The sequence below is a fragment of the Carex rostrata genome, chromosome 9 (assembly GCF_964058835.1).
Source record: "Carex rostrata chromosome 9, lpCarRost1.2, whole genome shotgun sequence".
Taxonomy (NCBI): domain Eukaryota; kingdom Viridiplantae; phylum Streptophyta; class Magnoliopsida; order Poales; family Cyperaceae; genus Carex; species Carex rostrata.
Window position 1 is genome coordinate 10,799,774 of NC_135926.1, and position 10,015 is coordinate 10,809,788.

Here is a 10,015-nt window from a genome sequence, read left to right on the forward strand (position 1 = left end):
CTACAAAAATCAATTAATCTAACATAAAATAAATCTAACATATTCAAAATATTTCACATATTCACAAAAATGAATCTAACATATTTTTTTAACCTATTAAAAATAAATCCGAATTTCAAAAATAAAATCTAACATATTCAAAATAAATCTAATTATTTCACAAGTTCACATAATCACATCTAATAAATCTAACATAAATTAAATAAATGTAACATTCAATAAATCTAACAAATCTAACATAAATTAAATAAATGTAACAAATCTAACATAAACTAAATCTAACATTCAATTTAAATTATACATTTATCTACAACAATAAATTACTCTACAAAAATTAATTAATCTAATATGAAATTTTAAATTACTCTACAAAAATAAATTAATCTAACATAAAATAAATCTAACCTTTAAATTTCGCGGAGAAATCTTGCGGGAGGTGCACAACTTTGTAATTTCGATACCTTCGTAATTTCGTCACGGGTTTAGCGAACCTCTAATTCCGTTTGCGTATTTGTAAAATGAATTAAATTACAACCATATGTTTTTCAAACAATAAATTTAAAAATTTAGAATAATGAAAAATGAGAATTTGAGATTGAGTTTGAGAGATTGAAAATTTGAGTGTGGAGAGGAAGAGGATTAGAGGGGTGTATTTAAAGAAAAAAATTGGAGAGGGAATAAAATTTGAAATTAAAAAAAAAAAAAAAAAAAAAAAAAAACCACCGGTTGAGGTGACCCGGGTGGGTCCGGCCGGGTTTGATTTGACCTGGCCCGGGCCCCGTCTTGAACCGGCGGAAAATTCAAACAAATTTGAATTTTGCGGTACGGATCGGGTACGGGTAACGGGTAACGGATAACGGGTACGGGTAACGGGTAACGGGTACGGGCAACCGGGTAAAGGGATACGGGTACGGGTAAAGGGGTACGGGTACGGGTAAAGGGGTACGGGTACGGGTAGGCGGGTATAGGGGTACGGGTAGGCGGGTACGGGTTGGCGGGTAGACGGGTACGGGTACAATGGGTTTATTTCAAAATAGGGGTGTCCGGTCCGTTTATTACCCGTACCCGTCTACCCGTTTGTACCCGGGCAACGGGTACGGGTACCACGGGTAACGGGTAACGGGCCGGGCAAAACGGGCTCAACCCGTTAGGGGTTTAGCAAACCTCTAGCAACAGCTAGCAGTAACAGTACACGTGGCATCGTGAGTGTTCCTTTGAGGTGAGATGGCAGAGATAGTAGTCAAAGTCAATGATTTTTACTAAACAACAAATGGACGACAGAAGTGATTTCGCCCGTCTGCGTCTCAAATAAGTCCTATTTAATCTTTGACAATTGGCAGTTGGAGTATTCAAGCTTTCTCAAAGAAAAGACAGTTCGAGCATTCAAGGTTAAGAAGTTCGGATTCGGGTAGATATTCTGTATAGAGAATTAGATCCGAAACGGTTGTTTTAGTTCGACATGAACTTTAAAACTATATTACATATTTTAAACGAAAAAAATATTTAGAATATTTAAAAAAAAAATCAGTCTCTTAGTTAGTCCGTTTTGAATAACAAATTGGTTATTAGAGCGCAGGACATGTCACTTGTGGGATTATTATTACAGCAACTCCGGTGACAAGAAATAAAACTGCTACAGCCTACAGGTCTTCCTGACTTTATATAGACTGGTTAGTAAATAGTAATGTGATTTTTTTTTGAAAAAAAATACATAATATTGGTGCACTTTATCTTTAACGTATGAGAAATATTGGCATTTCAAATTTAAATTTGGTTGGATAGCAATTTTACCAATTACATGGATGACTTCTAGTTCTAGTTCTAGCTGTAGCTCTGAACCTCATGCCCACAACAACAATAACAAAAAATAATCTAACATTTAAAGTCCAGCGCAGACTGCTTAACCTGATGAGATCTAACTTTATCTATTTAATAAAAACTCTTACACAGACTTTAAAATTCATTGAGATTGGAAATTAAAAATTGTAGATTTATTTTCCAGCATGCATCAAGTTCAGTTAAAGTTGAAATTGACAATGATCTACAGAAAAAATGTGTTTGCAAAGCACAATCCTGTAGATGTTGGCTGACAGTAGCATATCAGAAAATTAAAAAAAAAAAAAAATGAATAAGCATTATATTCACCAAAAGTTTACTGGTAAGCAAGTCCAGAAGAACAGAAGTGTAAATTGTACAGAATGGTGCGGTATTGAAATAGTGGTACAGTTAACTATTATATCATACCAGCAATAGTAAATCTATATAAACATGAAATGGTCTCGTCCTCGTGAACTCAAAATAATACAACCCTCTAGAACACTCACAAAAACACAATTAAAAACTAAACAGACTCATTTCAATCAACACCTAAGATAAGCAAAACAAGCAACACCAAAATCCCCCACTACCGTAACAAATTCCAGACACACTCCTGGTGCTACAGAGTGTTATTATTAAAATTACATAAAAAAAGAAGATGAAAATTTACCAAAAGATAATCATAAAAGGATGAGTCTAAGAGGTGAGAATTGGGGGCATGTAGGCATTTAAAGCACCGAGAATCTTTGCCTTGGTATCTGGGAAATTTTCCATACCAGGCAACTCGGTCACTGTACCATCACTGGCAATTCCAACTGGGTACATCAAGAGATGACCAGGTAGGTCCTGCTCAATTGTTTCACCGGCGTACATGTCCCAATAAGTTTCAGCAATTTTATTCACCTTCTGGACACACTCGTGGCTGTTGGGATGCTCGAACACTTCATCAAGCATGCCCATGTGCTCATACCAGAGGGCCATACGGAAGCCGTGAATCTGCCCCTTTGCCAGCTGGCGGTTTGACAGGTAGTGTGGCTGGTATGCCCCCATGGCTATCTCAGAGTCACGGGCACCGTCCATTGAACGCTGATTAATATTCGCTGACCCAATAATAATGTACTCATCATCCACTGAAAAAAAGAATCTCTTGTTAGCAACTTTTTTTTAGTGAGAAAAGAATGATATATGCTGCTAAATTACAATGGAACAACTTCATGGATACCATTGCCAATTGTTTAAAATTTGCAAACACCGTATCCGATTGTTTGAGAAGAATGATATATGCTGGTGTCTAATATTGAGTATATCAACCAGTATGGTACTTTTATACCATTGTACTGCCAAAAAAAAGATCAGCTGTCTCAACATGAGTACGAGCATCTCACTACTGGCTTCAAAACTACATAAATATGGCACGTCAACATACCTAAACCTCAATAAGATGCAATTAAACCACAGAAAAAAAACAGTAAACTCATTTGGTGGGTACCGACTGCTTATCATATATGGGTGCCATTCTCAAATAAAATGCACCAATGTGCAAAAAGAAGGGTCCTCATGTAACACATACCTATCATCATCTTAGTGTGCACATAAATCATGAACCTCCTGTGCTCCTGTGCCCTGCTGTAATCTGTATCAGGCTGAGGTTTCTCCCCGGGCTCATACTCACCCTCCCTCTTCACCTCCCGGTTTCCAAGGCAAAAGAACGTCAGATAGTCCTTTGGGTCTGCCACAATCCCCTTTGCCTGAAGAGCTTGAGTGATATCAGTGTACATCATCTCCATTGTGCGCCTCTGCCAGTCAAGAATTGCCTGGACTGACCCACTCTCAGGCATCCCCTCTGGCCACATTGGCACCACTACGTAAACCGTGAACCTTTCTCCTGCCTCAATCTTACTGACGATCTTGAGGGAAAGTTCTTTTGGGATGAGGTGCAACGCCCCGATGTCCTCTGGCCTGATCCCTTCAGGTTTCCATGCATAGGAACTACCCAAAAAGTACTGGTTCTCTATGTAAATGAAGTTCTTTGCACGCCGAATTGCATTTATATACGCATCTTGGATGCTCCTATCTATGATGTTATCCTTTCCACTGACAAGGCCCACCCGGGCAGCATCTTCTGGAGTCTCAGGGAAGCCAAATGCAGCCCCACCATCAATCGACCTAAATAGCTGCACGTTCCATCCTTCCCTATCCTCCGGGAACACAACAGGAGATGGGGGTATAATCGTCTCAGAAAGATCCTCGCGCAACTTCACCAAGAGGTCCTTTCCTCCCTGCTTGCGCCACCTCTGCTCAAAATTGTACAGAACGTCCCATGCAATAGGACCTTCCAAGCGGCAGTGGATATCATGCCAGGGCTCGCGTGGTCCCCCCTTGTTTATTGCCGCGCCCTCAAAATTTGGCTGGTGGAAGTCATCGTGGTGAGTTGTGTCAAGGGTACGGAACAGAGAGTGATACTGGGTATCATAACGGCCATCACACAAGTCAATCCCACCAACAAAACTGACAATCCTGCGCTGCTGGGAACCCTGGTTAGGCATGGCATGATCAACAACCACAATTTTCTGGTGGTGAGTGAACATGGTTGAGATTTGCAAATCCTGGACGATACTGCCCCCATCGTCGGGATTCCTTGGGCACAGCACACATTGCACCTCACTTTCTCTAAAGTAATTAAATGTATCTTCATCATGGGTTGCCATCAAGCCATCTTTTTTCAACAGCCCGACTGAGGTTCTATCATCCCAAACAAGCATCAAAACACGCACACCCTCACTTGCCTTTTTCTTCAACAACTCACCAAGGGTGACATCACCCCCTGGCTTTGGCCGCTTCGAGTCCCGTACCAGTGTGATCTCAGTATAGACCGACCAACCAGTGATGTAGATCATGTGCTCTGCATTGGTGACTGCATCAAATATGTCCTCCCAGCACCGGTGTGGCTCATAGAAGCTCCCGTTGGCAAGGGGTATTTTGGGAAGGAAATTATCAGGCACGTGTGCATCCTGGTACAGGGTCACCTTGCACCCCTGCCTCTGCGAGAAAAACGTGTAGGGTACACCGGGGTACTTGGCACTCCTGATGCCGCGGGCCCAGTTACGATCTTTGATTATGTCAAAATATTGGAGCTTGACATGGATCTTGGCCCCGCTACTCAGAGGTTTGCGATCTCCATCGCAGATCTCGAGCCACCGGTCAACTTCTTCACCATCAAGGAGGTCAGTGACGGGAAGATAGGCACGGCCAATCAAGGAGGCACCAATCGGGTTGTCGAACTTGACGGTGAAAATGACATCCGCTGCCATGTGTGCGCAGTAGATGTGGAAGGACTCATACCAGCGGGGGTTGACGGGTTCATTGGTTATCAAGCGGGTACGCCCAACACGTGCCTTCTCTAGGTCAACTGTGGCATAGAGTTTTGAGGTGCCTTTGCCAAGTCCCACTGTTTCTTCAATTCCTTCAACAAGCTGAAATCAATAGAAGTATAAAGAATTAAACAAAACTAATGAAAGTGAATTAGTATCATTTTTGCTCAGGTTGCTACCAACAAGGTCGCGTTAAGCTCAAACATGAAAACCAGCAGAAATGTACCAAGCACAGCCTAATTAAAACCACTTCCCATCATGATTTCGAGCATGTCCTCAGCAGAAAAGGTCCCAATTTGTTCCTAGACAGTTTCAGTATCCGATTCTCATAGTATGGTACTCAAGCCTGACTTGTATCATATATTAATGGAAAAGCCTAACACCAGTTTCTCTCTCAAATTTGAAGAAAGGGTATGAATGTGTACGGTCCCAAGACAAAATTGCTGACAAGGCGATACCAGTAATGCTTACATAACCACAATCAACGATAACTCGTGCAAAAAAAAATGGTCCTAAAATTTAAAGTCAAACTCTGCATAATCTCTACGATATGTATTAGATCAGTCTTACAAAAAAAAAAAAAAGAGTCAACCAGCCAATAGCTCGTCGTAGAATTACGTAAAAAAAAAAAAAAAACAGTAACGGACAATTTGATATTTCCAAGCAGTCATATAAGATTATTTACTCAGATCCTTGATCAAGTACCCTAATAAGTAGAACCAATCCTGCTCAAGGGGATGTTTTGATTTACAAAACAAACACACAGACACACACACACACACACACACATTGAGATAATAGACTCGATTCAAGACATAGTGCCACGGAAAATAAGAAAAAGAAATATCTGCTACAAGAGAAAGACAGATTATTCTAACAGTACAAATCTGATTTGTTCGATCGTGAAAATAGAAAGCTCATACATTGCGGAAGAACTTTGGCGCGCCACCAGTTTTGCGATGGTCGAGAGAATCCGCCTCATAGATTGTCACATGGAGGGTCCCGTGGAGTAATATCTGCGCCATTTCTGTACCTTCTAACGGTTTTTAGCAAAAGAAAAAACAAAATTAATCTTTCAGAAGAAATAATAATCAGCTAGATGAATACAACTTAGATCTAGAAAACTAAATATCGCACCTCTCTTGTCAGATTTTCTGAGATTATAATGCAAAGAAAAATATCAGAGAGGATGATTAAGTCGTACCGAGAAGAGAGGAGAGGAGGAGACGAGGTATCCGATCTCAGAACAGTGCTTAGACAATGGAGAGAGATCTCGATATAAAGATGGATATATTTTTGTAATATTTATTTAGTGTGAATGTGTGATTAGATCAGAGTTGACACCGGTGCTTTATTTATGAGAATTTTTCTGTATATCCCTGCAAAATCTTAAATTTATAATATATTTCTTCATTTGGGGTAATGATTTTAACAGATCAGTATTGGCTTAATCCAGCGCACAGACCATAGAATTAAAACATCGCTGAATATAGTTAATGCGCTGCATGAAGCTAAAACCACTCTGTTAAAATATTTACCCACTCATTTGACCGAAACATGAATTTTCAATGATGTGTATTGTTTTTGTATGTCCAGCAATAACAAATTCTTTTAAGGGTTTCTGTGAAATATCTTTTAGATATATTGGCGACTCATGGAGTGCCGCGTCCTTCAATAGGGTGGGCCGGTGGGGGCCCAGTATCCCTTTCCTCTTATGGTGCTAGCGGATCCGATTCTCTCCCAAACATGGAGGATTCCAATCCGATAGAAAATAGAGATATGGGCATTATTGTTGGTATCTTATATTCGCATATGACTTCTTTCAATTATAACAAGGACCTACTTTGCTATAATATCAAAATAGGAGTTACCTTAGCTCTTATACAATAAGATAAGGTTTTAAAATCCAATATTAAGTGAAGATCCGGATACACTGGATTGCTGAATTCACCAAACTGAGGTAGGGGTGAAAACGGATCAGATATGAATCGGATGGTGGTAAAATCATATATGCATCTTTTTTTTTTTACCGAATATAGATTTGATATCTGTTTTTTTAAACTATTATTTATTAAAATAACATATAAATATTATAAAAAATACAAAAAATTTATAATATATATAAACTTATTTGATATACATTTATTATTTAAATACGGATAATTAAAATTTAAAATAATATCTGTCTCACTGTCTGCACAACTAATTTTAAATATCTGTATCTAATTTTTTACTACATATCCGAATTCGATCGGATATCATCCGACCCGTTTTCACCCCTAAACTGAGGTTTTAATGATTTATTAATGATTTAATGAATCCGGATTTAAATATCTGTATCTAATTCTTTCGGTGACGATTTAATGATTTATTAATCAAGTCACGGAAGAATGATTAGAGATTGCCGACGAACAAGAAGCCACGTGTATGATTTTCTTTTTCAAGGAACCGCGATAGGCGAATAACCCGCCAATTTTTTTCTTAAAGATGGCAAATTTGTCATTCAAGCTTAGAGGGTTGATCTGTTCAGTTCTAAATTGTAAATGGTCACTGTATATTGGCATTTTTTTTTTTCCTTGTAGCAGAATCACCCTTAATTAGGGGCATCAATGACATCCTTTTATCTGTTTATTTGATCCGTATCGTATCTATTTTTTCGTTAGCTTATCAGGTACAGGTAAAGGTAAAGGTAACGATCTTTTTTCGTTATTTTATCAGTTTTTGTATAAGATAATTTTTAAAAATAAAAATATATATATAGATATATATTTGTATGAAGATGATACATGATACATGATACAATAAAGTTTGTATTTTATTAAATTTTCATAATACAAATTAGTTGTATTCATTATTATTATTATTTTTCTTGTTTTGAAAAATATTTTATCGAAAGCACAAATTAAAATGTTAATGACACTTTTTTATCTGTTTACCCGACCCGTACCGTATTTGAATGTATCCGCCCGATCCGTATTGTACCCATTGACACCCCTACCCTCAATTATTAAGAATTTATTTTGGTCTTAATATAGTTATCAAGACAGTTCAATGACATCGCTATCATAGAAAAATTATTAAGAGTTCAATTATTAAAATATTTGAAAAAAAAATTAGATATATGAACTGTTCCCAAAAAAGCGACTTGATTCTGATCCAAGCATTTTTGTATGGAAATGGGACCCGATGAAATTAAAATGATTGACAATTTCATTAAAATGATCCGGGCCGGTTCAGGAAAATCCAAGGATACGACGATAACGAATTAACGATTGTTCGACATCATGTGGAGTGGAAACATTATTTATGGCTGATGGCAGATAAAATAATATTAAAAGATGGTTTGAAATTGATTCATATCATCATACGAGATATTCCGTGCAGGAATAGCGTCAGATCCAATGTCCACAGGAAAGCGCGTAGGAGACCACTCAGCCAAAGAAGAATTCGTATCCACCGACTTTACTCAAATTTTTATTTGAGATCTGGACCGTCCGATTTAAATCTGCACTAATATTAATGCAACGGATTTGGATTCGCCAAAGAAAGAATGCCAATTATTAAGAAAATTAATGATTAGTTAAACAGATTTCAGTGTTTTTCTGGATAATATAAAAAGCGACCCCGGATGGCGATGCCAAACACTCGCCATTTATTTTATTCATACCATTTTTTAGGAGAGGGAATTAAAATTAAAATTCAAAAGATAACAAGATGAATATTTTCAAACCTAATCAATAATTAAGCAGATTTCAATATTCTTCTGGATTAATACCCCACCCCAGATAGAGATAGAGATAGAGATAGAGATAGAGATAGGGATGCCAAACGCTCCATCACGGCATTGCATTTACATTAGACCATCTAGATTCTCAATCCAATTTCAATAAATCTATAATTTATCACGGCAGACCACTGACATCGAGATTTATACTTCATTTTTACCATTTTCTGTGAGCCTCTTGTCGGTTGATTTGCCACATCGCGTGAGCGTGTTGATGCGGAATTCCGGATCACATTTCTTTCATTTGCCGCAAAATAGTTGACAACGAAAAAATGGTTGAAAAGAAGTTGCATACGATTCTCTCAACGGGCTTTACAATTCTTGTTTATATATATACCTCCGAACTTATAATTTTTCTTAAGAACAGAACACTTTCTGAATTTCTAAGAGTAGAACTAGGGTGCTCTTAAGCTCACCAAAATTACTCTAAAACTCATCAAATCGATTTTAAATGACGAATCCTATTCGGATTTCAACGGTTCGGATTCGTCATTTGAAATCAATTTGATGAGTTTTAGAGTTAAGCTCACCAAAACTTTGGTAAGCTTAAGAGCACCCTAGTTCTACTCGAATTTCTAATATATACTTTTTAATTAGAACTCATATTGCTCTAGTTGATACCGTTCAATATTGTTGTGACTTAATTAATTTGGGTAAATATTTTAACTAAGTAGTTTTTTATTTACGCAACGCACGAGTTATATACAACGTTAATTATTTTGATTCTATAATATGTACATTGCATGAATTAACAACTACCCTATCAAAATCTTCACCCCTTATTTTAGACAATAACAAGCTTCAGAAAATGAAAATGAACAACAATTACAAGTATTTTTTTTTAAAATCCATCTTTTGAATTATGGAAAATTAAAAACCTGGATTTTCTGAGTTTTAACAATATAAATATATAGGGAAAAAATAGAAATATTCTCTGTCAAATTAAGAAAGTTAAGTAAATAATAATGTGTTTTTAGTACTGTCTAAAGATACAATTTCTATGAAGTAATACAATTGGGGTACACATTTTGGCATAGCTATT

General features: G+C 37.3%; 1 protein-coding gene across 1 annotated transcript; it reads right to left on the reverse strand.

The window, feature by feature from the left end:
* Positions 1-2,221: 2,221 nt before the first annotated feature.
* Positions 2,222-6,216, reverse strand: LOC144559136 (phospholipase D alpha 1). Its single transcript, XM_078308094.1, has 3 exons — positions 6,113-6,216; positions 3,389-5,291; positions 2,222-2,948 (listed from the first exon to the last, which is right to left on the reverse strand). The coding sequence occupies exons 1-3, from the start codon at positions 6,212-6,214 to the stop codon at positions 2,515-2,517; spliced, it is 2,439 nt and encodes an 812-aa protein (XP_078164220.1). The 5' UTR covers positions 6,215-6,216; the 3' UTR covers positions 2,222-2,514.
* Positions 6,217-10,015: the final 3,799 nt, after the last annotated feature.